Here is a 26,990-nt window from a genome sequence, read left to right as displayed (position 1 = left end):
AGGACAATGCACATTTTATTACAAAAAAAAAACAAAAACAACATGCCACTTTAAAAATGTATTTATTTCATTTTAACAGTTAATAGCCATCTTAAAGGAATTTGAGTTAAAAGAATAATTTTACACAGCACAGCTACAGATTTTAAAACCAGCACTTAATCAATGACTGTGCACAGAATTAAAGAAAATTCAAACAAGAACAACAAATAAATAGGGAAAAGTGCCACGGATAAAAACATTTTAAAAGTGAAATGCTGTTATTTACATTATAATTTATTTCAAACACTGGTCGACAGATACCTCAGTCTGCAGTATCAGGCACGACTGAGTTTAGTTCTAATGTGACCACTTCTAATTTTTCCTTCACGAGTAACAACACAGAGAACGACTTACTAAAACCAAGCAGAGCTGTGGAAGCTAGCTAGCCTTTACATTTAAAAAAAAAAAAAAAAAAAAGGATAACAGCATAAGTGTCCTAATGGAGACTTGCAGTAGTAAAAATATGCATATAAGGTTAGTTTAAGATGGAGTTAATGTTTTAACACAGATACACTCACCACCCTTGTGCAGACACACTAACATACCCTGTTTTTTTCTGAAAACACTTTTTAGGCCCTAATATATGAACGTAACCCCTTTACAGCTCAGTGAGATTGAACCTATTAAATGGAAACATGTGAAAGATATGTACTGAAACTCCACCTTTGTATCAAAGCTCTAAAATGCTATTTTATTATTCTAATACTCAATTTATGATGGGGTAAATAAGTTTGCTCTCTAGTAAATCACATATCTCTATATCTGCCAACTATATGTCAACATTAAACGTAACCTTCAAACCAATGATGGTCCAAGACCAGCACAGAATATCTAAAACTTGAATCTCACTATTAAATAATCAACCACTTTCCTACATACAATTAAAAACCATTTTTGTACATTACCATTGAGAACTGATGGAGAAAACCCATACAAATCTCCATACGCTGCTCCTAAGCAAACCTTCAAACACAGCAACACAGTTGCTTACTCCCCTTAAAACAAACTAAAACTGCACATCTGTCTAGGGATCCCCATTCCAACTGGCAACAATTTCAGTCCGAGTTTCCTTTTTTTCCTCTTGGGACTCAATGAATGCAGGCGGTGATTTATAATTGGTGCATATGGGGGTGTAATGTCAGGCACAGATGCCTGAGTGTATTTCAAAGACCAGCCTGGCAATCAGAAGCCTGCAGCTCTACAGCAGAGAAGAAGCGCTTGGTCAGCTTGTGCCCGTCATAATTGAGCTGGGTGGTGTAGAAGGTCCGGGTGTGTTTGGGGTACACTATAGTGGTGCTCTGGTAGCGCTGCACCCGCTGACGGGGCTGGAACTCCAGCTGGGTCTTGTAATGTCTCCAGGTGCTCTGAGGCAGGGCCAACACCGTCTGGCTGCACATCTCCAGACCCAAACCCTTGGGCTGCAGGGTCACATCTTGAATGAAGTGCCGATCTGAATCATAACGCACTGACGACGTGTATCTGTAATAACATGTGTAACAAGTCAGTGCTACATCTGAACTGCACCTGCCCAGAACAAAATCACCCAAATCCCAAAATCATGTGATTATTATGTCTCTATTTGTTTCTCTGTTTCTGCCACGGGATTAACATCCCGTGGTAACTAGGAATTACAGAAGCTTCAGTCTGGATCCAACCCTTAAATGATCTGAGATCACCGAACACCTGAGAAAAGATAATGCCAACCCCTCAGAGGACCTCAGAGGATGCCAAAGCTCAGACAACATACAGAATTACCAAATTTTGCTATAAGTTAAATATATTAAGGTTTTGCAATATGTAAAAATATTGTGGAAAATTAATTTCCTGTAGAGCTGCTTTGCAACGATCTGTATTGTAAAAAAAAGCTATACAAATAAACTTGAACTTGATAGAGTCACAGTAAAAAAATAAATAAACTCACCTTATTTCTTTTAGTGGCAGAGGATCAAGTTCAATTCCTTCTCCATAGGACAATGCATGCAACTGGCGATTATTAGGAACCTGTAATTAAGATATTAAGTTTGCTTTATAAATAACTAATAAATAAACAAATCTTTATAGATTAAAAAAATATTTAAGTAACATGTACAGTAAATACAAATGAAATCTTATATTACTCAGAAATGAAATCTTATATTAGCTACTCATTTTATATTTTAGTTAAATCGTATATTTTATATATATTTTATAAATGGCATATTTTATAGTATATTTTTTACTATTTTTACAAAAGCACATACATATTTCACTAAATCTTTTATTTTAAATACATTTAAATAATAATGTTTATATTCGTTCATATAAATATTTGATGTACTTGTAGCTACTATTAAATGTAATAGATTTGCAGTAAGGAATCATACCGCAGCTGTCCCTCTGTTCTCGTCTTCTGTAAGCGGGGCTCCAGCCCCGGTGCCCTGCAGGAACCAAACGCTCGGGCTCGGGCTCGGAGGCAGACCGGAGTCCGGACTGTCCAGCGGCCGATCAGCTTTCAAATTCATATCCAGCGGATCATCGTCACACACATTTCGCAAGTTCAGTCTTCCCACCATTGCTTTTAAAGTTGCTCAACACTTGCGGGCCAGTTCCACAAGCTCTTCAAATAATGCAGTTAAATCGAATTATGCGCAAAATTGTCTTTCTCTGTTGTTCTTGCGGGCAACCCGGTTTAACGGTGATCCGGGCGGTTCGTGTAAAGTACACCAGCTGTATGATGCCGTGAACGATCGTCGATAATCCGTTTCTTGGCGCTTTATACACACATATATATATATATATATACATATAAAAATAAAAGCAATATATATATATATAAAAGCAAATGGAAAGTTCCCTGACTTCGCTCTTGACCGCATTCAGTCAGGGGGTCATCGCCGGGGAAGGTAGCGCAAGTTTCCCCGCTTGTCAGCCTGCCTGCATTCAAAATTGTCCACACTCAAAGACGTTCATTGTTTTACAAGCGCCAGCAAGAAGGGAGACGCCTTTAAAACTGCCTCCCACTGCTGATTGGAGTCCCAATTAGAGAGAGTCAGGAGGCCCTCCCTTTAAACACAGGCCAACTTTACAGCAAGCTTAGAAACAAGTAGAGTTAAAAATCACAAATCAGTAAAGAAAAAAAAAGAAATCTATCTATGTTCATCAATCCATCTGTTCATCCATCCATTCATCCATGTTCATCCATCCATCTATCTATCAGTTCTTCCATCCATCCATTCACCCATCATCTATCTATCGTCCGTTTATCCATCCGTTCATCCATACCTCCACCAGTACATCTATTCCTCCATCTGTTTATCTATTCATCCATCTATATACCTATCCACCCGTACACCCTTCCATCCATCAATTGATCTGTTTACCCATCCATCCGTTCATCATCCATCCATCAGTCTATCCGTTCATTCATATCATATACATAAAATGTCAAAAACAACAGTTTTGTTAAAGTCAATACAGTTAACAGATATTTATTGACAAGAATTTATATCTGCAGATAATATTAAAAAGATGCTGTCCTATTCACAGAAGGCAGGAATGTTTTCATTTTAAGCAATCAACAGTATAAATCACTGCAAATAATATTGCAATCAAACTACAGTAGCCCGTTCGACACAAATCATACATTCATTGCAAACACTTTAGCTTTGATATGCACTGCTGTTGAGGCCTTTTAACAAGTACAAAGCCATGTGCAGACAATAAACAATTATGAAGGAGAGGGTGATGATGGATAAATGATTAAGATTACAGTAACCCGATTCCAGAGTTATTAAAAGAGCTATGAAATAACTTGTCAATAGACAAAAACAAATACTTCCTTTACACGAAGTGAACAGCAGATGAATCAAAGTAAAAGAATGTATCCTCAGTGTGCACAAATATTTCTGCATTCCAAATAATCTCCCATGAACTACAGTTATTGTTCTCAGAGAAAATATGTCTACCATGGGAAAGAGCGGGTGGTAAATATTTCTTCCTTACAGCTCCTGTAGGATTAAAACATCTACAATATGTTTCTTTTTTCACCTCAACCTGGGAAAGTATTTCAAAAGCCAAAACAACTGGTTTGTCATTTCAGCAGGAGACAGGAAATCCCAAGCTCCTCTGTTGTGGAGCACCTGAGACCTGAGATCTCATTCTCCTATACTCCACAGGCACCTTTACCCAGAGCAACAGCCAAGGTCCACACAGCCGTTTACTGTTGTAGTGAAGGGGACAATTACAAAAACGTTGGCTTTAAATCATCTTGATGTTGAAATCTCAGTACAGAAGACTTTGTGCCAGAAAAGCAGCAGGTTACCTTTCTGAGGCACACTGCCCTCTGTTTTGCTTTAAGTGCAAGCATATTTCAGAGAAATGTGCAAAGTAAATGACACTACGGGTATTAGTGTTGTAAAGTGGAGGAAAAAAGGGGGGGGAATGGCAAAATGACTCATATATACCAGTAATGTGTTGAGGTTCAGGAAAGGACTTGAATCATAAGGCTCAGAGTAATGCAAGTTATAAAAGCCACAAAGTTAAACCATGATCTGTCAGAGAACATAAATACATACAGAAGACATAGCAGTACTACTCACACACCATTTTCAGCATGTTAAAACTGGAGTGGAGACATGTTGTCAGGCCGTACTAAATATCCAGACAGAGCGTTCACATTAGTATATTGATGGGAATAAAGTTCCTTCTGATTTACTGAATCCTCTTTTTGATGAGCTTTTCCAGTTTGCGGATACGGGAAGATTCTTGTTCAGGGGTGGGGGCACTGAAGGATAATGATGGGCCACTGTCTGGCCCTGATGGTGGATTAGGCAACCTCTGTCTGAACAGCTCCAGCATGGTGCTCTGCTCACTCCGCTTCAGACCCTATAGATTGAGAGGGGAAAGAGGTAGACACTTTTGACCAATGAATTTCAATGTGCTTTTCAATAATTTGTGATAATTGGATAAGGTGTTAATACGTTTTGATTCTGTAATAAATCAGTTAGACCTGACCCGAATCAACAGAATGATTTGCTCACAAATTGAACATATAATTTATTCACCAAAAACAGTTATTCAAACAGAAATACATATACATACACACACACACACACACACACACATATACATACATACATACAATGAAAACAAACTTTTATTTTGGATGCGATTAATTGCTATTAATCGATCTGACAGCACTAATATAAATGATTTTAACAATTTTAAAACAACTTTTATGTGGGAACCCTGATTTACTGGTGATGAGATCTGAAATATACTGAAATATGAGGACGATTTCCCTGATGCAAATAAAACAGACTTACCTTCATATCTAGAATCTTCTGGAACATCTCAGGATTGCTGTCAGCAAGGAGCTTGATGTAGTTGTCCACAAAGACCACAGACGGTTCATGAGGGGCCATGACCACCTAAGAGGTGAGGAGAAACAAGTCAGCTAAACTCCAGCTGGGTTCTCCAAACTCTCAAAAATGAAACATTACCACATGAGATCCACCACTCTGGGAACAGGAGACAACAAAATACAGCAATCTGATAGATAAAACGCTAAACAAATGAATACAAAAACTTGAAGTGTCTATTTTTAACAGCGTAATTACTCTATGCTTGAATGAAGCTGAATTAGCCTCACCGGTAATTTTTTGTGGGGTATAACGAGAGTCTCAATTGAGCAGTAAAATGAAGTTAAATGGGGTACAGGCCTGCATTGCGAATCGGTTTCTTTTCCCTCCAAGGGTGGGAGAAAAAAAAAAGTGTTTAACTGTATATCTTGCAAGTATTTAGATTTGGGCAGAAGAACACATGGCTGACAGATACGACTGGGGGGGGGGGGGGGGGGGGGGGGGTATTTTAATCTGCATCCTGTGCAACATTTCCCTTTATACAATACCCATTATTCTTTCTTTTCCTTTTACTCTCAGTACCTGAAGGCATAACCCAGGATATGTGGATAAGGGTCAAAGCAAAGTGGAACACGGAACACTTCGGATGGTCTTGAATTCTGAACGTTCCTTCCTTACCACAGAGTGATTTACTTAGCGACCGTCCTGGAGACAGGCCAAGGAAAAGCCTTGAGGAGGCTTGTTGTAGTTACCCCGTAAATGAAAAAGAAAGAATAGAGAAAACAAGAGGAGGGGGAGAATGTCTGCCCTTCCGTTCATTTCCAAAAGAGCCACAATGGGGGGGTAGGAGTGAGACAAGCAAGAAAGAAGAAAAAAAAAAAAAAAAAAAAGAGAAGACTGTGGAAAACAGCCACGTCTCACAGGCAGCAGCAGCAGCATGCTTGGCTCACGCTGCCTCCTTCAGCTTCACATCTCTCTGAGGTTTGGGCCCTAGGATGGGCAGGAACCCGTTTCCCAGCCAAGGAAAGAGAGAAAAAGTGAAGACATCTTTAACAGATTACTCTCCGCGTTTACCCTGTAATGAGCGTCATGTGGACAGCCAAGTCACCACCAGCAATGAAGGTCCTATTTCACCCATAAACTGCTTAACGGGTTTCGCACTTCACTGATGTAATTCACCAACGATTAAGAGACCACGATGACAAAGCGAGACTGAGGTGGCAAACAGCTGTGCTATTGTTCCACTAATCAGAACACAAAAAATAGCCCATGCTGATTTGCTTGGCCACATGGCAGCAGAAGCCTTGATGTTAAGGAGTGTATTGAAGTATGAATGGCTCTTCCAGGAACCGCAGAGCAAAATGCTGATGAAGATGGAAGTAATTACCTGAGAGGCACCTGGGGCCCAACAAAGCCAATCATTAAATACTAAACAGATTTTAAAGACCCACCGTATGCAAGTCGAGATCAAGGCAGGGTTTCTTAAGCAGACCTTCAAGTGTCCATGAATGGGCACTGGTCATGTGTTCATCAAATTTGACTTGTATTGTCAAATCTGGCTGCGGAAGTCGTGGTCAGATCAACGAGGGCTTATTTAGAGAGAAACAAAAGTACAAAGATAACTCTTTGAGAACTTGGCTATTAAAGGGATAGTTCACCTAAAATCAATTGCTCACCCATTAGACTTTCGTTCATCTTTGAAACACAAATGAATATATTTTTAAGGAAACCTGAGAGGTTTCCTGTTCCACCAGTTAAAGTTTACTAATGAATCCAAATTAATGTAGGCTTTTATTCACATATAAATATTGATCAACACACATGCATAGAGCTCATCGAATATAGTAAACGGAAGCTGAAATGTGCTTGCACGATACACAAGAACCAAAGTAATTTGAGTCCTCAAGTACATTTTGAGATTCTGTGAGAACCAATGAGGTTTGTTCTTGACCATCAAGTAAATAGCCTTATTTATGGCATTAAAAATATCTTAATTTGTGTTTCGAAGACGGACAAAAGTCTTATGGGTTTGGAAAAACTTGAGGGTGAATAACGGAAGATTAGTTGATACTGGACTCTGGCACTGAGAGCATGATCTATTTCTTTAAGACTTTTCAAAGTGGCCCATGTTTTCTTATAGTGTTTTTCGTCCTTTCTAAATGATCTTTGCATGATCTTGCACAATTAGAGCTGAATGCAGTTTGAGCATTAGGTGGATTAAGGCTGAATTCCAGGCAGTTAAAAGACCAGAAGCAGGAAAGTCCCGGAGAGTCTAATAAAAGTCTGTGGAGCATGTGTAGGGCTGGAGATAGGGGTCAGGGAGAAGAAGGTGGGTCTGGAGATCAGGGGGTGGAAGATCCACTGAGCACAAGCCATCCATTCCTCCTGTTGTACTTGATAGCTCAGACGTCCAACCAGAACATCTGTCTACACATAATATTAAAGGGGACATTTCATGGAAAACATGACTTTCCTTGTGCTTCTGAATTTATGTAGACATACTCTAATGTTCTAATGTTCGGACCATTTACGAAAACTAGATGCATAATTGGATGAACAAAAAAAATCATCATTCACCCCAAGTTTTAAAAATGACGATATTCATCCCTGCACTTTTTGGGTGACAATTTTTTGATCTCAAAAGTGGTTTAAGTCCTGTTCACACCAAGATGAATGTTTGATGCAAAAATCTGGCGTGATAAATATTTTAATTTGACTAAATGGATTTTAATGCATCTATTCAGAGAGACATGAACATATGCATGCCATCAATGCAACAGATTTTTATGGCAAGGTGAATTCACCTCTTTTTCATCGCTTTACAAAGAAAAATGGCCAATCAATAGGATTCACCATTTTGGTAATGTTCCTGGAGATGCTGCGGTCACACAAAAATACGACTACGAACAGACTGTTTCACTAACTGACAATGAACTATGACAATTAATAATTAACAATCTTTGTCATCTCTGTGCTGTTGTATTTAATGTTATTTGATAAACGTCATTACAAAAAAAATCTAAAATTTGAACAGCTGTTTGAAAAGTTGTAAATACTATTTGACTTCGCTTCTCCATGACAAGCAGGTGTCAAAAAAAGAAAGGTGCGAAGCGTTTTTGTACCAGGGTTTTCCTACTTTAGTGTCACCTACTGTAAGAGAGTGAAATTTGTAGTTAGAAAAGAAAATTCAGTTAGAAAAATACTATAAAAAGTGGACAAGTTTGAAGCCCTCTGTATGTTACAAGTCTATATGCAAATATAAGTAGAGATCTAGAGTATGAGTGAGGATTATTAAACTGTGGAAGGCAGGAAAGCCAAGGCATGTGAGCACTTCCTGTCTCTCAGAGAGAGCTCATTAAACCAGACGCGCACAGCTTAGTAAATAACTCCAACTGAATGCTGCACCATGCAGAGCTTTATGAGCAGCTGATCATTAAAGACTTTCCTGTATTGAGCTTCTCATCAGGGAGGCCTGTTTAAAACCGAATCGGGTGAGCGAATTCTCAAATGTTTAATGGCCGTAAGCTTCCCACCTTGAGGATCATCTCCGCTCGAGTCATTCCTTTAACCACTATTTTGGTGTAGCTGGCCGGGGCTTTACGGACCACCTGAGAGCCAATGGAAGGGAGGTCTAGAAGAACGGTCTTGAGGGAATGTGTGTCCAGGAGTAACTGTTCAGAAGAAAGAAAATAAGGTCACGTGTTCTGAAGGTCCATGAAACCCAAACATCCCAGTGTCTGAATCTCTACCTACCTGCTCTGCTCCAACCATGCTGATTGGCTTACACCTGAACAGGTGGTTGATGAACTTTGGAATGAAGGAGCTGAAACGAATGGATAAAAGTAAAACAGTTTAGCAAACGCTGTGTTATGAAAGAGCTTTTGTTGCACTGATTAGTGAGTGGCTGCGGTACTGACTTGGTGAACTTAATGCAGAACTGGGTGAAGTATTTCCGGGTGGAGGCCAGGTTGTCTCTAATGATGGGCACATTTTGTTTGATGTGCATGATTACAGAGGTCACATATGGGCTTTGGTCTCCCACATGTTCCACACTCTGCCACGGCATCTGTACAAACATACACAAAGTCAACTTCAAGGCTATTATAAATCCTGAAGACACTGTCAAACGTTAAATAAAATGATTAAAAACTGAAATAAGTTGAAATAAAAAAAATATATAAATATTATATGAAAAATACAAAATGAAAACACTGGAAACTAGAATAAGAAATAAAAAAAATAACGTAAACTAAAATAAAAATTAAGGTTAAACAGAATCATAAAAAAACTAATAAAAATTAGAAAAGCACAGAAAAATTACTGAAATTAAGTTAAGCTGAAAATAAAAGCTGAAAATATAAATGACAAAACAATTCTGCCTGATTCTGACAAGCCTAATTATTTTCATTTTATGGCAGATAACCGATAAATAACCAATATCAAAATTATTTATATTATTTGGTCTATTTTTTTTTTTAAATAATCATTTAGGCATCACAACATTCTAATATAGAATATGGAAATGGATAATCATTTTGAGATTTGCTAAAGATTACATTGAACAGTGTTATTAAAATATTAGTGTTTTTATAGATGAACTTTAAGTGAATTTTTAGATAAAAGCAAATGTGATTTAAAACTAAAAAAATCTGGGAAATTAGAATCTCACTAAAATATATCAGCAGGTGTGATAAATTAAACTATCAGTATCAAAGCAGTTATCAGATGATATTAAAGTTTTGATATAGTACCTTGCTCATAGCTGTGAGGGCTGGATCACATGCAGCGTCCAGGTCCTGAACCAAGAGCTGGATACTGTTTGAGATAACACTGCCAAACAGAGAGATTCATGGGAAAATTTCTTAACTACTAGTAATTAATTTCTTTGGGCAAATCTGTTTTTACTTAGCATTGAGGGTTAATTAGTGTGATGCATTTACGTGCTAAAGGTGTCCATCTCCCCAGTTAAGTTGATTCTCTCCATTAGGGACTTGTCCACCTTCTCCTTGAGCTTCTCCTCCAACTATGGACATGATATATTTCCGTTATTAAAAAAAAAAAAAAAAACTACTCATTTGTAGCATGTGAATGAGGCTTGTGTGGAGCGTCACCTGCTGCGTGGTAGCCAGGCAGTATTCAGCTGTGCTTAAGATGCTGCAAATAAGACACAGCTCTTCCATTGTGAACTTGGCCACTTCTGATCCCTCTTTCTCCTTCAGCAGGCTGCTGATGGTTAGACCACCACTATTGGTGCTGGTCCTGCATGCAAACATGTACAAACATAGTTACCAAAGCACCCTAACTCAATCCTCCGGCCCTCCCACTAAAAGAAACACAAGAAAGACTGCATGGAAACCACAAGACAGCTTCTCCAAAACAAAGATCTTTTTTTAAACTCCCAAAGACAATACGGGGTAAAAAACAAGGCGACGGGTGGGGATTTTTCTTCCTTTGAAGAGCGGCAGAGAGAAACCCCACAAATGCAACCACACAGAGACGACCACTCGCTCTCCTCTTCAGCATCACCACAGAATAACACCCCAAATAAAAGCCCCAGTGACTAGGAGGATTAAACTTTAACTATAAAAAGGGAGAAAGACAGAAAAAAGGACCAGTCAGGTGGCTCAACTCACTTTGGTAAGTTCCCAGAGAGGATTTTCCAAGCATACTCGCGCAGATACTTCTGGAAGATCGTGGTCAGAGCAATCATGGGCTCTCCGGTGCTCAGTTGTGAGCACTGGACCATACACTTCTTGTAGTAAACAAAGAGATCTGCACAGCTGGGGAGCACAGCGCCTCCCTCATCTGTACCTGATTTAGGGGGACCCTGTGCCCGGAAATCAGCAACAAAACGGTCGATCAGCTCGCCAAGATTTCTAAGACAGAAAACAAAAGGATTAATGATAGTAGGCCTAGACAGAATTTGCAGACTTTAGCTGCATTTCCTGCACTATTTGGGGCTAAATCTGCATAATTCTGTGAAATGGCTTTAAACATGGCAAAAAAAAAAAAAGAAAAGAAAAAACATTATACAGAACTTATATAAAAAAAATAAATTTAACTGGTCATTTTTGGTCATTCATCAATACATCTGTGGTCATTATTTATTTTATCATCAAAGACAGCTGGATGGGTTAAGTTCTAGATGTTTTCAATGTGTTCAGTACTGCTTAGTTTCAACATTAAAACTAATTTGCAATCCATTTGCAAGGTTGACCTTTTTAGGGGAATAAAGTATTTAAATTAAGGTATTATTTAAATTAAATAAAAAAAATACTAAAATAAAATAAATATCTGCAAGGTTTTTGGGGAACCTATTTGAAGGACACTGTTTTTTGTTGGAAAAATTGCTAAAAATATTTTCAAAAAAAAAAAAAAAAAAAAAAAAAAAATTGGTAACAGTTTGTCAAATTAGCATTGTCAAATCTGCAATATATTATATATATATATATATATATATATATATATATATATATATATATATATATATATATATATATATATATATAAAAAGTGAAAGCTAACACTACAAAAAAGCTAACGCCACATATCTAACTATGACTGAAATCTCAACATGTTAAACTTGCTTTGAACAGCAATGTATTGTCAGGTCAGTAAATAGGCCATCTCTCTCAGCACTGAGTAATCAGATAGATGCTAACCCCAAGAGAAGAATGTGGACACTCTCATGCCAGGCAGGTCAGTGTGAACTGGTATAATGCAAGCCATTGTTACCAGAAAGGTCATTCTGCTTTAGGCAGTGCCAACGGAGTGTTACATGGGCCAGAGAAGGGCCTGTACAAGAAGCCCTTTGCTTGGGAGCCTCGTGGGTGTAGAGAGAGGGTAAGCAGGAAAACGAGAGGCAAAGAACGAGAAAAGACAAGTAAAGAAAGAAATCAGCTGCTGTTTTCAGGCTGTCTGCAGCATGTGTGGTTAATGGCTAATGTGCCTCAGTGGCGAGGTGGAGAGAGCCAGACAAGGGAACTACTAAAAAGGAGGGTACAAGAAAGGGAAGATCACAAACCAAGTGCATCAAAAATAGGGGTTGGTGAGGAGGACCCTTAAATGACCCAGAAATGAATGGACTTCTTTATCGTGTGACTCATTTGATATGATTGTGCACATTGTTAAAGCACATTCCACTCACTTATCCTGCGACTCGATGTAAACGTAGAGATGAGGCTCAAAGCACTTGGACACAATGCCGTGGAAGGGGTTGTCTGGAGCCTTCGGCTTCTTTGGCTGTAAACAGCAAAATATTTCTTAATCAGGAATTTTTTAATAAGTGTGCCAGTGTTATTTTAGTATGTTATTTTGTTTGTTTTAATAAAAGTTTTATAGTTTAATTTTGTTTCATTTTATTTAAATATTAACTTTTTGTTATTTTTTATTAAATGCTGTTTTGCTTTGTTTAAATACATAGTTTTATATATATATAAATATATATATATATAGACATTTAATTAATAAATTAATTTATCAGTTTTAGTTTTGCATAGTTTTAGTTATTTTAATACTTCAAGTTAAACAAAACGAGAAACGCTACCTTGGCAACTAGATTAAATAAAATAAGTATGAAAATTAACTGATTAAAAAAAGAACATTTTCATTAGTTGTAACTTGTATTTATTACTTTTAGTTTATTTACTTAAAAAGTTAAACAAAAAATGATATAAGATTACAGAAAATACTAAAAAAAAAGTATATATTTTTTCCTAATGTCTGAACATTTTTGTTTATTTTTATAAACTGAATGAAAATGGGAAATGTTGCCTTTGCAGCCAGATAAAATGAAGTATATTTTGTTTATTTATTCATTTATTTTATTTGATGAAAATGCTTTTTCTGGTTTTAGTTTTACTTAACGATAATAAGCCTAACGTGCTACAGTGGCACCAGTGTGATGGAGAAAAGGGAAGAAAATTCTATTGCGAAACACCACTGTGATAACGGTGAACTTCTGAGGAACCCAAATCATCAGAAATGTTCTTACAACACCTGATACTGAGAACATCATTGCCAATTTGAAGATAAAAGGAAATAAGTATGCAATAACTGAGCCAAAATCAAGCTGTTATATTAAAGTATACGTTAAGAGTTTGATAAATAGACGGCAAATAAAGACTTGTAAACACACGGTGCCTTGAATGTTTTCATAACACATCAATTCCAGAAAATATGCGCCTGATCCAGGCCATAGTTCAGATGGGAGTCAAATCAAAATACATTAGAAAGAAATGTAAATTGCATGTTGGAATGGCACCAAATGCGGTATCAGTTTCTATCAGAAGATGGGTGGAGTAGACTGCATATGGTACAAATGTGGTCATTCCTGCATAACAGAGCGCAAATAAAGATAAGCAGCCTCACTCGATCCAAATCTTCATCCTTTTCCGATACGTTGTCCTCTCCTGACTCATCTTCCAAAAAGGGGTTTGTTGGTTCTAAAGGCGTCTCAGGTTTTTTCTGCTGAGAATGCAAAGGAAACACAGACAAACATCACACAAAAGCCAGATTACCAGAATGTTCATGCCCATTCAAATCCTTTTGCATGGCCTCACCCCAGGCCCGTCGTTTAAGGTGCAGCCCGGGAAGCGCTTAGCCAGCAGTCCCTCGAAATTGGTGGTCCTCTGAATAGCGAAGAGCAAAAGCTTGACCTCAATCTCCCTGGCACGGGTTCGCATCAGCTTGGCCAGCTCGGTTCTGATGAGCAAACGAAACACAGGGTTGTGAGCGAAACCTAATGTGCCAAGTAGGACTAAGTCTTCAGGTCAGTGCTTTTATAGGCCAGAGTGTGCAGATGCCTGGTTTGGCTGTTAAAGGAAACCACAATGGATCAGTGTTGTATTGAAAAGACAAGATCCAGTTACTGTCAGCTTGAAAAAGAATATGGCCTACGGAGGGAGAAGATGGCGGTGTGGTGGATCCATTCTTACATAAAGCTTTGTCAAAAAAGAGAAATATATTAGATCGGATTACAGCGGACCTCAAACGTTCTTTCCAGGCACTGAGGGTTTTGTAATGACTCTCTTGAGATGAATTCGACTATAGACAACACACATACACACACATAGCCTACTTTAGACTGTCAATACAACTATTGAAATCCCAGACATGTAACCAGTTCCTTTCCATCAAATAATTCATGTCATACTGCGCACAATTATGTCTTTTGCTAAATCATGCCATATTTGTGTGCTGCCTAATGTCTAGTCTTCCAAGCTAACCACTAAATGTACATGTAAACCCCAGGTGTATTTTCTCTATGGGGTAATGGAGATAATGAGGATTTATGCTACACTCACATCATGTCGGAATTACCATAATTACAACTCTACTCACGCTGCTCATGTCTCCAGACTCAAAAATTATTTGTTTCTCTGGTAGCACTCATTACGTAAAAATGTATCCTGGCTTATATATTGTCTGGCTTTGTTATTGAAGACAGCAAAATACACAATCAAAATAAATGCTACAACTCAGTATTCTCTTTTCAACTTTGAAAAACAGAAAAGTTAGAGGGATTTTTTTTTTTTAAATGTAGAGCTAACAATATACACTTCTATTTAAAAGTTTGGAGTCGGGTACAATTGTTAATTATTATTTTATTTTATTTTTTAAATTTATTAAGGCAATGAGAAAGGCAAAAAATACATTCAAAACGTGAGAGGATTAAGTATATAAAAGTAATAATACTAATAAAATACAATTATAATATATAATGTATACAGATATAGTAATATTAAATGTTTTTGAAAGAAGTCTCATATGCTAACCAAGGATTTATTTGATCAAAACTCCAGTAAAAACAGTAATACTGTATTACTGACATATTATCATTATTATATTATTAATTTCTTTCAAACAAAAATAAAAATCTTACTGCACTCAATGTTGAACAGAAGTATAACTATCTTTAGTTAAAAAATAGTTTTTATTCAACATCACATAAATTAAAGCTTTCACAGAATGTTTACGTGTAATTATTTTTTACATACAAGTTGTGAATTCCTTACATTAAAAATCTGAATAAACATTAATAAATATGAATAATGAATATTTTATTAATAGCCAACATTCTATCTCTCAATATTTGCATAAAAATGTGGATGGAAATGGCATGACTAATGACATCAACCGTTATCACAGGTCAAGAACTTATGAAGAACCAATATTATGTGAATGAAGCATTAATCTGAGGTGTTTGATCGTTACCTGGTGATATGACAGAACTCTACAGCGATGCGTTCGGTCATGCACCACTCCTCCGGGAACATTCGCCCATACTTTTCTTCGTAGTCCACAAGCTGACGCTTGATCCACGCATAGCGCCGATCTATCTTGTCAAGCCACGCCACCTGTACTCAGGACAAACAGAACACAGACCGTAAGTGAGATAGTCTAGCACAATTTCAGCATGTACAGGACACACAAGGTTTCACTGACATCCTGGTTTTCTTGGAAGAGGACTAAGTATTCTGAAAGGTGCTGTCTGATGAACTTTTTGATGATCTCCTGCTTAATCCGAGGATCCAGGACATTCGCCACCAAGCAGGCATCTCTGAGAACAATGCTAGGACCTCCAGATTTCTGTAAATATCAAATTAAATGTGTGACAGGAATGATACAGAGAGACTTACTATGTAGTAATACTGAGAGGTGATTACTAATAATCTTTTCATCAGAGTACTGCATCTGTACCTTTGACCCCTGGGCAGGAAAAGTCTCTTCGAAGTCGGCCAGTATCTGCGTGCCAAGCTCGCTCTGTGCAGCTTTAACTCTGAGGAGGAGCAAAAAAGATAGGTGAGTGTTTACAAGACACCTGGTGGTCTCAGGATTCCCTAGTTTCCAATGAGTTTTAAAAGCAATAAATTCATGACACCAAAGTGTTGGAATCTAGAGCAATACAAGTGTAATTTTACAATACTTCATACAAATTCCATTAGAACAATTTCCTGTAGCTCAAATAGTAGAGCATGGCGCTAGCAACGCCTAGGTCATGGGTTTGATTCCCAGGGAAAGCAAGAGCTGATAAAATGTAAAAACTGTAACTTGAATGCAATGTAAGTCGCTTTGGATAAAAGCGTCTGCTAAATGCATAAATGTAAATGTAAATGTAGAATAAATATACTCTGTAGTAACATAAATAGGCCACTACTGAACACACTAAATTAAAAAGTTAAATATAAAAAATAAAATTGTATTAACAATGACACTTCAGTATTTCTAAATATGTTTTTCCCAAGTAAGCATTAATGTAAACAATCATTCACAATGAAACAGAAATGAAGATTAAGACTGAGCAATGATTAGAATAAATTAAGGGCAGCTGTCTCCTTTTCTTGTAAATATTGTTTGATTAATATTAATGACAATGACAGGTCTACTACATTCACACTGTAAGGCCTAATGCACAGATCCCATACTTTGAAAAACATTTTGTTTTGCATGTTTACATTCACAAACAAACTGTGGTTACTTTGTCAAGACAGGCAATTTGACCAAGACATGCCAGCTGACCTCTTTCCTGTCACTACAAAGTTTTCCTTGCCCAGCATGTACTGTAGAAAAACTGATATATTCACCACATCTTTTTTTTTTTTTTTTACATTGAACTAAACACTAAATACCAGTACTTTTGACATCCCTAGTCATGGTCTAACCCTATTTACCAATATCTAGGGAATTGCTAGCAGAGTACCTAGAACTGTTTAAATGATAGCAGCTCTTAGAACAACTGGCACTGGGAAAACAGAGATAGAAATAACAGCTACTTGTAAGAAAACAGATGCAAATTCAAATTGTATTAACTAATAAAGCCAAATTGTACTTTGGACCAAAGTCTCAGAAATCTAAGAGGCAGTGTATAGCAATCCCAATCCCATCAAATGGGTTTGGATGAACCACGCACGACTTGATGAATAGAAGATGCTTTTTTCATTTCTGGATTATTTGCTGGCATAAGCAGACTCAACACAAGTGCCATCCAAAATAAACAACAAGATAGTCAGAGGGAGAACGAGCGAAAGAGAGAGATGGAGACACATACGCTTGCCAGTCAGACACCAGTCTTCAACGTGGCACATGGCTGCCAATTTGCTCTCTCACCAGCTCCATTAAGACCTCGACACTGTCTGAACCGCAACACATCCTTCAGCTGCCGCCCCTGATCAAACATCTCTGCCACACCTCAAAACCAACCAGACAGCTCCATTTAGGGACAGTCGGGCTCAGAACGAAAGCATCTGTTTCTCCATATTTGGCATGCACTAATATTAAGCATCACAAAAATCCAATTAGACATCACAAGAATTCCCTCAAGACTTCATATGTGGTTAGCTTGTGTAGTTCAAAACAACATGGCTAAAATCAGACCATCTGATCACCAAAGGGGGGCTAATATTATTTACATTGTAAATTCCTAGGCACAATCTCCACCCTCATCAAATAGAATCTTTCTACACCACAAAAGAAACAGACGAGAAAAAACCAAGAGTCACGCAGCGGTCAGAAACCAATGATGTACTTTGGCAAACTTAAATGCTGTTTTAACAAAACATTGGATTCACTTGACATACAAATGCATGCTCAACCAAACAAACTATCATCCTCACTCAAGGATGGCGTTTAACATATGAGGTCCGTCTGTGAGATCTTATGAACCAAAGGGGTAAACTTGACTACAGGGGCACTGAAAAGGAGCCGTGGATACATGCTTTTCCAGAGAAACATTTAGAACCTGGAACAATCAGGGGAATAATTTTTCCACATCAAACACACCCTTCCTTGCCATCTGCTTATGAAACAACAGCTTTATCAGAGCATCCAACATAAACAAGCAAAGGGAAGCGCAGAATCATAGAGACCAGAGCCCTGTTTCTTTCCTAACAAAAGGCACAGTCACCGAGCCTGCAGGGGACATGGACTGCACCACCCAAACCAGAGAGAGCACCTCCTCTGGGAAAGGCCCAAAACAAAGAGCTGGGGGAAAAAGTAAATAATGAGACACTGTGAAGCAGATTTCCTTCCTGTGCTGCATCTTCAGTAAACATAAACAGGATCTACAGACTCTCAGCACTACGATTTAGTCAAATAAACAGTGTGTGAGTGAGGCTTGTGGCCTTACCGCTCTGAGAGCTGGCGTATCTGGGGGATGCCCATGTACTTCTGGAAGTGCTCGAGGACGTTGACTACTCCCTGAAGGAGATTGGCCACCTCCCCATACTGCCTCTTTCGAGTCATAGCTCTGCAAAAGTACAATGAGACAAGCTTTTAGCACACTGAGCAAATGGACTGATCATGGGAGAAGGCATCTTGAATAAACATACTCAAGAGAGTCCACACCACCAGCCAGCATGTGCAGGTGATTGAGGGTGGTTATAGAAGTGGTCAGGTGACGCTTTGCGTGGTCCAACTGCTTGATGTCCCGGGTGATCTCTTTCACCTGAAGCACATTTTTAGATACATTAGAGATATACAGATATTTAAATTTTTGCTGATAATTATTATATTATGATTGTATTTATTATATATTAAATTATATTATACAATACCAATCAAAAGTTTGAGGTTGGTTTTTAATTTTTATGAAAAAAAGTATCATGCTTACCAAGGCTGCAATTATTATTGTTAAAATTTAAAATCACTGTTTTCTATTTTAATATATTTTAAAAATGTCATTTATTCCTGTGATGTCAAAGTTGAATTTTCAGCAGCCATTACTCCAGTCACATGATCTTTCAGAAATCTTTTTAATATTCTGATTTCATGCTCAAGAAACATTTCTTATTACTATCAATGTTGAAAACAACTGTGCTGATCAATATTTATGGAGTCTATGAAGAATATAAGGTTCAAAAGTACAGCATTTGAAACAGAAACCTTTGTAACATTTAAATGTATTTATGGTCTTTTTGATCAATTTAATGCATTCTTGCTTAATAAAAGTTTTTTTTTTTTTTTTTAATTCATACTAACCCCCAAACTTTTGAACAGTATATTAGTATATTATCATATCATTATAAATTACCAATAAATGGCCAATATTAAAGATGACATTTTAAACCATTTCAACCATTTTAAATGTTATAAGTTAATGTAAGTATCACAGTAATAAACTTCATTATGAGATTTGCTAAAGATTACATTTGTTATTATATATGTTGACAAAGGCAATCTAAAACAAGAAGAAATAAACATACACGTCAATTACTATTAATTCAATGTGAAAACCTATTTATTATTAATATTTATTCAATACTAAAAACATTTTAACATCAGCCAATAACCTACATGGTACCAACATATCATGCATTCCTTCTTTATATCGCTTCACCATATTGAAGACACTGGGATAGAGCTTTGCTATTGTTCTCCTGCCTTCCTCCCCTTGCCCTTCCTCTGATCTGCACTGCATTACATTCGCAGATGGCCAGTGGATTACCTTGGGCTTAAAAAGAGCGCTGTGGACAAAAACCACAGGATGTCACAGTTTCTTGTGCCTCGGTTACCCAGCCTGTTGGGGTGGGTGGGTGGTGAATGGCTATTTACTCTGGGTCGACTTTCAGGCCTTAAATGACTAGGTTCCTGTCTGGAGGGCTTATTTTTACTCACCATTTGCTCCGATTTCTCTGCTTTGTCTTTGATGTCTTTGATTTTGCCAAAGAGTTGCTGGATGGCTTTCTGGGCCTCCTCCAGCGCCTGGAAGAGGAGACAAAAGATCTAAGATGACCCAAACAGCACCGTGGTAGCGTTTTCTTACAGCTCTCTGTCAGTTCGATGTTTTCTGTGAAACAGCAACCTGAAGTTCACTGGCTTGAGTTGAGTTTGTATTGGGCTGGTTTCATCGCTTTCAAACTAGGCGATTAGAAAAACAGACACTCAATCTAAATCTTTCCCACCACATCAAAAGCAATTAATAACGAACTCATATTTTATATGAAAATACAGGCTGAATGATGTTTTAATGAACATGCTTCCTGCCTGGTCTCCTGACCTTTCAGCCACTATATTATTTTTAGCAGGAAGATCTCCGCACATCACCAGGGTGGGGAACAACCCGCACGGCCTGATGAAACCAGTTTTTACTTGACATTCTTGCAGGCCTAGGCTGCAGCAGCTGCAATGTTGGCCCTTCCACATGTTGCCCCACCTGATGCCACCACATCACAAGGCTCCTGGCTCGGCCCTGATGGGATCTGATCTTCACGGCCAGTGGCACCCCTCCCACTGCAGCCACACGGCCGGTGTTTGGACTCTGACAATGCATAATTACTACTTCCTTCAAGAGCAGCTGCAGCACTGGATGAGTGGGAATACTGGCCGTTGCCAGTGTATTTAGAGAGACGTGCCTGGACTGAGAGCAGAGAGAGTTTGGCCGTGTCTTTTGCCTCGCTCCTTCACAGGCAAATGGAATGCTAACAGCCGGCACCAGCTGCCCCCTGGAATTTACCACTTTTACAAGCCTCCTCAAAAACACAGAGATGCTTTGAGCCACACACAGACAGACACACACACACAGTGTTAACAGCAATGCATCCTCCTTTCTATGAAAGGATTCTTCAAATTGCAGTGTTGACTTTAACAGCTCAGAACAAGAAGCAAAACTAGAGCCCAGGTGTTATCTGGGATGCATCTAGTTTAAAGGGGGCCATGTAGTTGTAGTGCATCCAGAACTAATTTCTGAAGGTTAGAAAGATGGACTGCTTGTCAGAGGACAGTCCCTGGGCTTCCTTCTTATATTGCTAATCAGGAGAATGAGAAAGAGGTTTTTTTGGATCTGGCAGGAAGGAGAGCAGCTGTTACGCATGTGGACTCTATTTGCAGTTTCAGGATGTTTTCCCCCCCAGATGGTTTAGGCAGGCCACAGACTATAGGACGACATGGATGCTGGGATGCCTGCTTTATTTCCCTGTAGTGTTGTGACTCGACTGCAGAATATGTAGAAGTGTTGAGAAAGAAACATGTTGGTCATTAAGACTACAGTTTAACAGATGCTGACAAGTGGGAATAAGACGGTGTTCTCAGTGATTGTGTCGTCAATCATGTACAGCATTCCACACATACACTACTGGCAATTATCATGTAATTATTTCCTAAAATGCTGAAAATATTATGAAGAAAAGTGCCTGGCTTTAACCTCTGTTGTACAGTGTTATCTCAGAGCTGCAATTTTCTTGGTTTTGCAAGCTATTAAGCATGTTGGGTAATGATAAAAATGGCTATTTTGGTCACACTTTATTTAAAGGTCCAATTCTTACTATTATAAAAACAATTAACTATGACTTTTGCCTCAAACTCCTAATTTGCTGCTTATTAATAGTTAGTAAGGTAGTTGTTAAGTTTGGGTATTGGGTAGGATTAAGGATGTAGAATATGCTCATGCAGAATATGTGCTTTCTATGTACTAATAAACAGCCAATATGTTAATAATAGGCATGCGAATAAGCAACAAGCTAAAATAGTGAGAATTGGTCCCATCCTAAAGTGTTACCGCTATTTTAATGGCTATGATCATTTTAAAATCTTTTTCTGCCGTGTGTTTTGCAGAACTGCCCTCAAATTAAACCCATCAAACTATGATTCACATTTGGTTGTGAGTAACTTGTGAGTAAAACATTCTTTTTATCATGTGCCACTGAAGACTAGAGTAAATGCTGCTGAAAATTTAGCTTTTTCATTAGAGGAATAAATTACATTTTAAATATATTACAATAGAAAACCATTTTAAATTGCAATAATTTTTCACAATACTGTTATACTGTATTTCGATCAAATGATGGAGCCTTCATGAGGATAAAAGACTTCTTTCATCTGTTGCACTAATGTTTGTTATATTATATTACTCCACTTTGCTTTTGTAATGTTTGCAATAGAGGGTTAAAACCTAGGCATTAAATCACTAAAACAAGTGTTGGGTTATTTTTTTTTTAATTATTATTTATTTTAAGAAATGACTAAAACAAATCCAAAGGGACAGACAGGGATTGGTCTATAACGACTGATAGAAAACCACACATGCAGTAAACTTTCCATCCTGTGTTTAGATTAAATATTTATACTACATTCTTGGGGAGGCTCCTTCTCGGCATTCCTAATAAGCAGCTCCAGATGCCAAAAAATACATGAGACATCCTGATCCCAACTGGCTCTCTGACAGCTATAAACCTCTCATCTGAATGCTCCATCTGGGAACAACAACATGGCAAACTTTTTATATGGAACTTTCTGCAGCATTGAGGAAAATAATGTATATTAGCACAAACCCTGCGTGAGACAAAGAGGAAGGCAAAGCTTGGGTTGTCCTCAATTAATTTGCACCAAATGCTTTGGCCCATTGTTGACTTTCCTATATGAATGATATCACACATCTAACAAGTTTCCCCACATTGTCAACTGCTTTTCCAGTTCAGAAAATATTTCCAAATACATTGTTGTCAGTTAATAATAGTCTAGAATAGTACTTTCCACACACTGTAAATGTTCTGATAAGAACCACAAAAAATGTTGTTTAGAAAAGTTGGGCAAAGACACAAAGTATATTTTTTCCTAGTAAACAGAACAAAGTGTGGTGAACAGCTGATTATTCCACTAAATCCACATCAGAGAAAACCATAAAAACCATTACTTGAAATAAAATAAACACACTTAACATATTTAGCAAAATTCTAATTATTTCAGCTAGTTGTCTAGATACTCATTTTCATTTTGTTTAACTAGATGCACTAAAATAACTCAAATTAAAGCTATAATAAAGTTAATTAACACTATATAGACATTAAAAGACAACTGCTAAAATATTAAAACCAGGACTTCTGTAGGTTTCATAAAGGTAAATTTAAGATTTTAATACTAAGCAAAACAAAATGTAAAGGAATAAATCGAAGGAAACATAATACGTGAATATGTTCTTGAAATATAAATGTCTAGAGAGCAGACAACAGTACAAGCAACAATTTAAAGTTTCAACAACTCCCCCAAAAGATCCCCCTTTCTTTTTAATTCATTTTGCAAAACCAGACAGCTTAAGCCACTTGATAGCTTCTAACCACTAGAATATGGAAAAAACCTCTGCTCTCATTTAAGACCTTTTTAAGACCTGCAAAACCTTACAAAATGAAAACGAAAAATCTAAAAGTAAAAACAAATTCTAAATATTCATATCTCAATGATACTAAAACGACACTAATCTACACAGCAGGCGTACAATAACAATACTAGAGAGGAGTTTGGGTCTTTAAACTGGGTGAACATCTGTGTTGTGACCGTCTCAGATACTATTTATCAGGCCCTAAGCTTCATCCAAACTTCAAAGAGCCCTGACTCGGTCGCAAATAAGATGCCCAATGACCAATTCTAAATTTAGCGTTTTCTGTACCACAGGGGAGAACGTGAAAATACTCGGTTAAGACAAACACATCCGTCCACCTCCTCCACACAGCTAGAAATGTCATCAAGCAGACCCCTGGGATCCCGTTCCAGACACGGATGTCTCCATCTCACTGATAAATACTGCACAGACTAAACAAAAAAGAAAAAAGCGGCGGCAATGGGTCTTTCCAGTCCTCTCTCTCCGTCTCCACCATCACTCCCAGCCTCGAGCTACATGTGTAATCCACACTTCCCTGCCGTTCCATCTGCTGAAAGGATTTTTCCTCTCCGCTGTGGAAACAACTCTGAAGGTTACGGGCCGTGAGATTTGTGGCCCAGTGTTAACGGCGATCCATTCAGAGACAACCAATTTCCACAAGCGGTGCATGCTGGGTAATTCAGGAACAGCAGAACCCACTCGCAGGTCTAAACCACGCTGACTTTCTACATCTCAAAAAAGGGGTCGCATTTCACTTCAGCCAGCCGCTCTGATTAAGAGCGGATCTGTGTTGAATCAACATTTCCAGCCTGGTCCAAGAAATAGCAGGACACTAAACCACAATGTGGAATGGAATTGCTGCTGAGAACAGGGAAATTCAGAGTAAAGTGCGCCTTCCTTTCCAGGAAGAGACAGCACATGGGACTTGGTCACTTCCAGAGATGTGAGATGGAAGAGATGCACAAGACAGCTATGGTGTCAAGAGCCGTTGTGAGGTGGACAGAGTGGTTCACCACGAGGAACGTTCATAAACTGATGATTTGATAACGGAGTACATTTACACATACTGTTTGCCCAAAATTGAAAACTCTATTATTGTTTATTCATCCTTATGTTATTCCAAACCTGTATGACTTTCTTTCTTCTGTGGAGTGCAATAGAATGTATTTTAAAAATGTAGGTCTTTTTGTCCACCACACAATGAAAGTCAGTGGGGACCAATGTTGTTTGACCTTCATTGTATTAACAAAAACAGTTGAAATGTCCTCCAGAATATCTTTCTTTCAGAAGAAAGTCAGTCTGTAACACTTTAGCATAGGGACCAATTCTCAATATTAACTAGTTGCTAATTAGCATGCCTATTATTAACATATTGGGTGTTTATTAGTACTTATAAAGCACATATTCTGCATGGCCATATTCTACATCTCTAATCCCACCCAATAAACTTAACAGCTACTTTGCTAACTATTAATAAGCAGCAAATTAGGAGTTTATTGAGACAAAAGTCATAGTTAATGGTTCGTTAATAGTGAGAATTGAACCTTAAAATTAAGCGTGACCAGAAAGTCATTTAAAAAAATTACTCTGAACCCCAAGTAGCCTAGAACCCCATGTGGTGTAATGTTGATGACATAATGAATGTGTAACCAAAGGACTCACCTGTCTGCCATCTTGCCCCACATTAGTCTGTCTCCTCACCACTGTCCTAATGTTGTCATCCAACCGTCTGAGTAAAAGAATTATTTACAATTCCAAATGAATAAGCTGAAAACCTAAAGAACCTCCATATATTAATGCAGACCATGTCAGGGTCTAAATATGAAAAACTCACCTGATTTTAAGTCGAATGTTATTCACCACTTCATCTATATTCGCTAAAGACTACAAAAAACAAAATTTTAAAAATCAAGATTTGTAAGGGGAAAAACATCTCTATTAAAATACATCAGCTATTCTTTAATTTTATCTCTTAATAATCAGCATCTCATTAGTCACTATGCTTGGAGAGCATAATGCCCTCTAGTGGCAAAAAATATGAACATTTCTGCAGTAATGTAAAGCAGTTATTGGTCACTTGCATCAATATGGGTGACCTAAACACTGGTGTTAAATTAGATTTATGAATTATTAATAAAGATTATGAATAAAGATATACATTCATCATGTTGACCATTGCTCAAGTATACTAATTCAGACTCACCTGTTCTGTTGGAAACAATGTATTAATGTATTCAACAGCATTGAAGTCGGCTCGATCCAAAGGGTCTTGGCTGGGGAAAACCTAAAACAAATGAGCAGATAACATATGATATAGCCAAGACCAGAAAAGCAGGCTCAGCTGAATGAGGAATGAGGATCAGATGTTCTGTGACCAACAAGCTTTTATACACTGCAGTCTGTTCAGGTGCCACCATAACAAATAGATCAAGAGATCTAGCTGTATTACTGATCTATACTGGACTCAATGGAGACAGTGGAAGAATGAATATGGCTTGACTAATCATTATATTATTAAACATCTTTGATAAACAATATTCAGGATGTTTTTTTTGCCTGTTGCCATCAGACAGATCTGTTAATTAACTAATGCATTTCAGAGTACTTCTACTTGGACCAATAGTTAGTTTAACTATATATAAATATGTTTGCGCAAGAACTCTTTTAGAGATTAAACTATGTTGACCATTTCAAAGGTTTTTAATATTTCTAGGGTTTAGACTAAGCCAGGATTAGGCCATAGTTCAATTAGGACATTTAAGTAATTTTTATAAACATATGCTATGAAAAAAAACATTACTGGTGTGCATCTTGAGACAAAAAGGAACTGATATAATTTATGATCAGCAAGTTTTACAAGACTTACATTATAGTCTAGGACTAGGCTTAAGCCTTATTTGTGAAACCGGGGGCTAGACTACCAGCAAGCCCTTGGATCATCGGTATAAACATAACAAGCTAAATCTTCTTAGCATTTTATACAACCTTTCCTTAAGTAGACAGACTAACAGTAGTCCATTTTACGATTCATAAATTACATTACAGCGCAAATTCATTTTTTTTATTATTCATATTTTACACGTAACGTTACTCCCTTGTCCCCTGGATGTGCCAGTGTCAGGTGTCTCTTCCTTCAAATAACAAGCTAGCACAGACACATTTGCGTTTGCTGGTCTGTCGTTTTAAAACTGAAGTCACTATTTAGTAAACTAATATGTAACCTAATAAGCAAACCAGACTTGACTGAAAGTGTGAGCATTAATGGAGGTGTATCAAACTGGCTATTAGCATCTCTGAAGAAGTCAACAGCTGCCAGCTTGTGTGACACTGCATTAAAAACCGACACAACGCCAATTCATCCGAGTTACCTGCTCAATGGCCAGCTGCACTTCTGGAGTAAGGTGAAATATCGCCTCCAAATCTTCCACAAACTCTAATTCTTCATCCTCCATCATTGTGAACAGTAAACAGTGGTTTTATTTCCCTGTGCTGACGTGAATCCTTCTTCACTGGTGTCGGTGCTC

At 37.7% G+C, this 26,990-nt stretch overlaps 2 protein-coding genes across 2 annotated transcripts; both read right to left on the bottom strand.

Annotated features, from left to right (window-relative positions):
- On the bottom strand, positions 1-2,969 carry LOC306851699 (refilin-B-like). The gene is made up of 3 exons (XM_079388134.1): positions 2,403-2,969; positions 1,961-2,040; positions 1-1,518 (listed from the first exon to the last, which is right to left on the bottom strand). The coding sequence occupies exons 1-3, from the start codon at positions 2,589-2,591 to the stop codon at positions 1,203-1,205; spliced, it is 585 nt and encodes a 194-aa protein (XP_079244260.1). The 5' UTR covers positions 2,592-2,969; the 3' UTR covers positions 1-1,202.
- A 510-nt stretch (positions 2,970-3,479) lies between these two features.
- Positions 3,480-26,990, bottom strand: LOC306851139 (vacuolar protein sorting-associated protein 53 homolog). The gene is made up of 22 exons (XM_079387255.1): positions 26,835-26,990; positions 25,670-25,750; positions 25,301-25,350; positions 25,129-25,195; positions 19,992-20,078; positions 18,707-18,822; positions 18,505-18,624; positions 16,080-16,158; positions 15,825-15,968; positions 15,594-15,736; positions 13,940-14,081; positions 13,749-13,847; positions 12,526-12,620; positions 11,012-11,254; positions 10,490-10,637; positions 10,319-10,401; positions 10,130-10,208; positions 9,296-9,444; positions 9,132-9,201; positions 8,912-9,049; positions 5,343-5,447; positions 3,480-4,902 (listed from the first exon to the last, which is right to left on the bottom strand). The coding sequence occupies exons 1-22, from the start codon at positions 26,919-26,921 to the stop codon at positions 4,729-4,731; spliced, it is 2,499 nt and encodes an 832-aa protein (XP_079243381.1). The 5' UTR covers positions 26,922-26,990; the 3' UTR covers positions 3,480-4,728.

This window comes from Barbus barbus (genome assembly GCF_936440315.1).
Source record: "Barbus barbus genome assembly, chromosome: 31".
Classification (NCBI taxonomy): Eukaryota; Metazoa; Chordata; class Actinopteri; order Cypriniformes; family Cyprinidae; genus Barbus; species Barbus barbus.
Note: the sequence above shows the minus strand (reverse complement) of the source record. Positions and strands in the feature narration are given on the sequence as shown.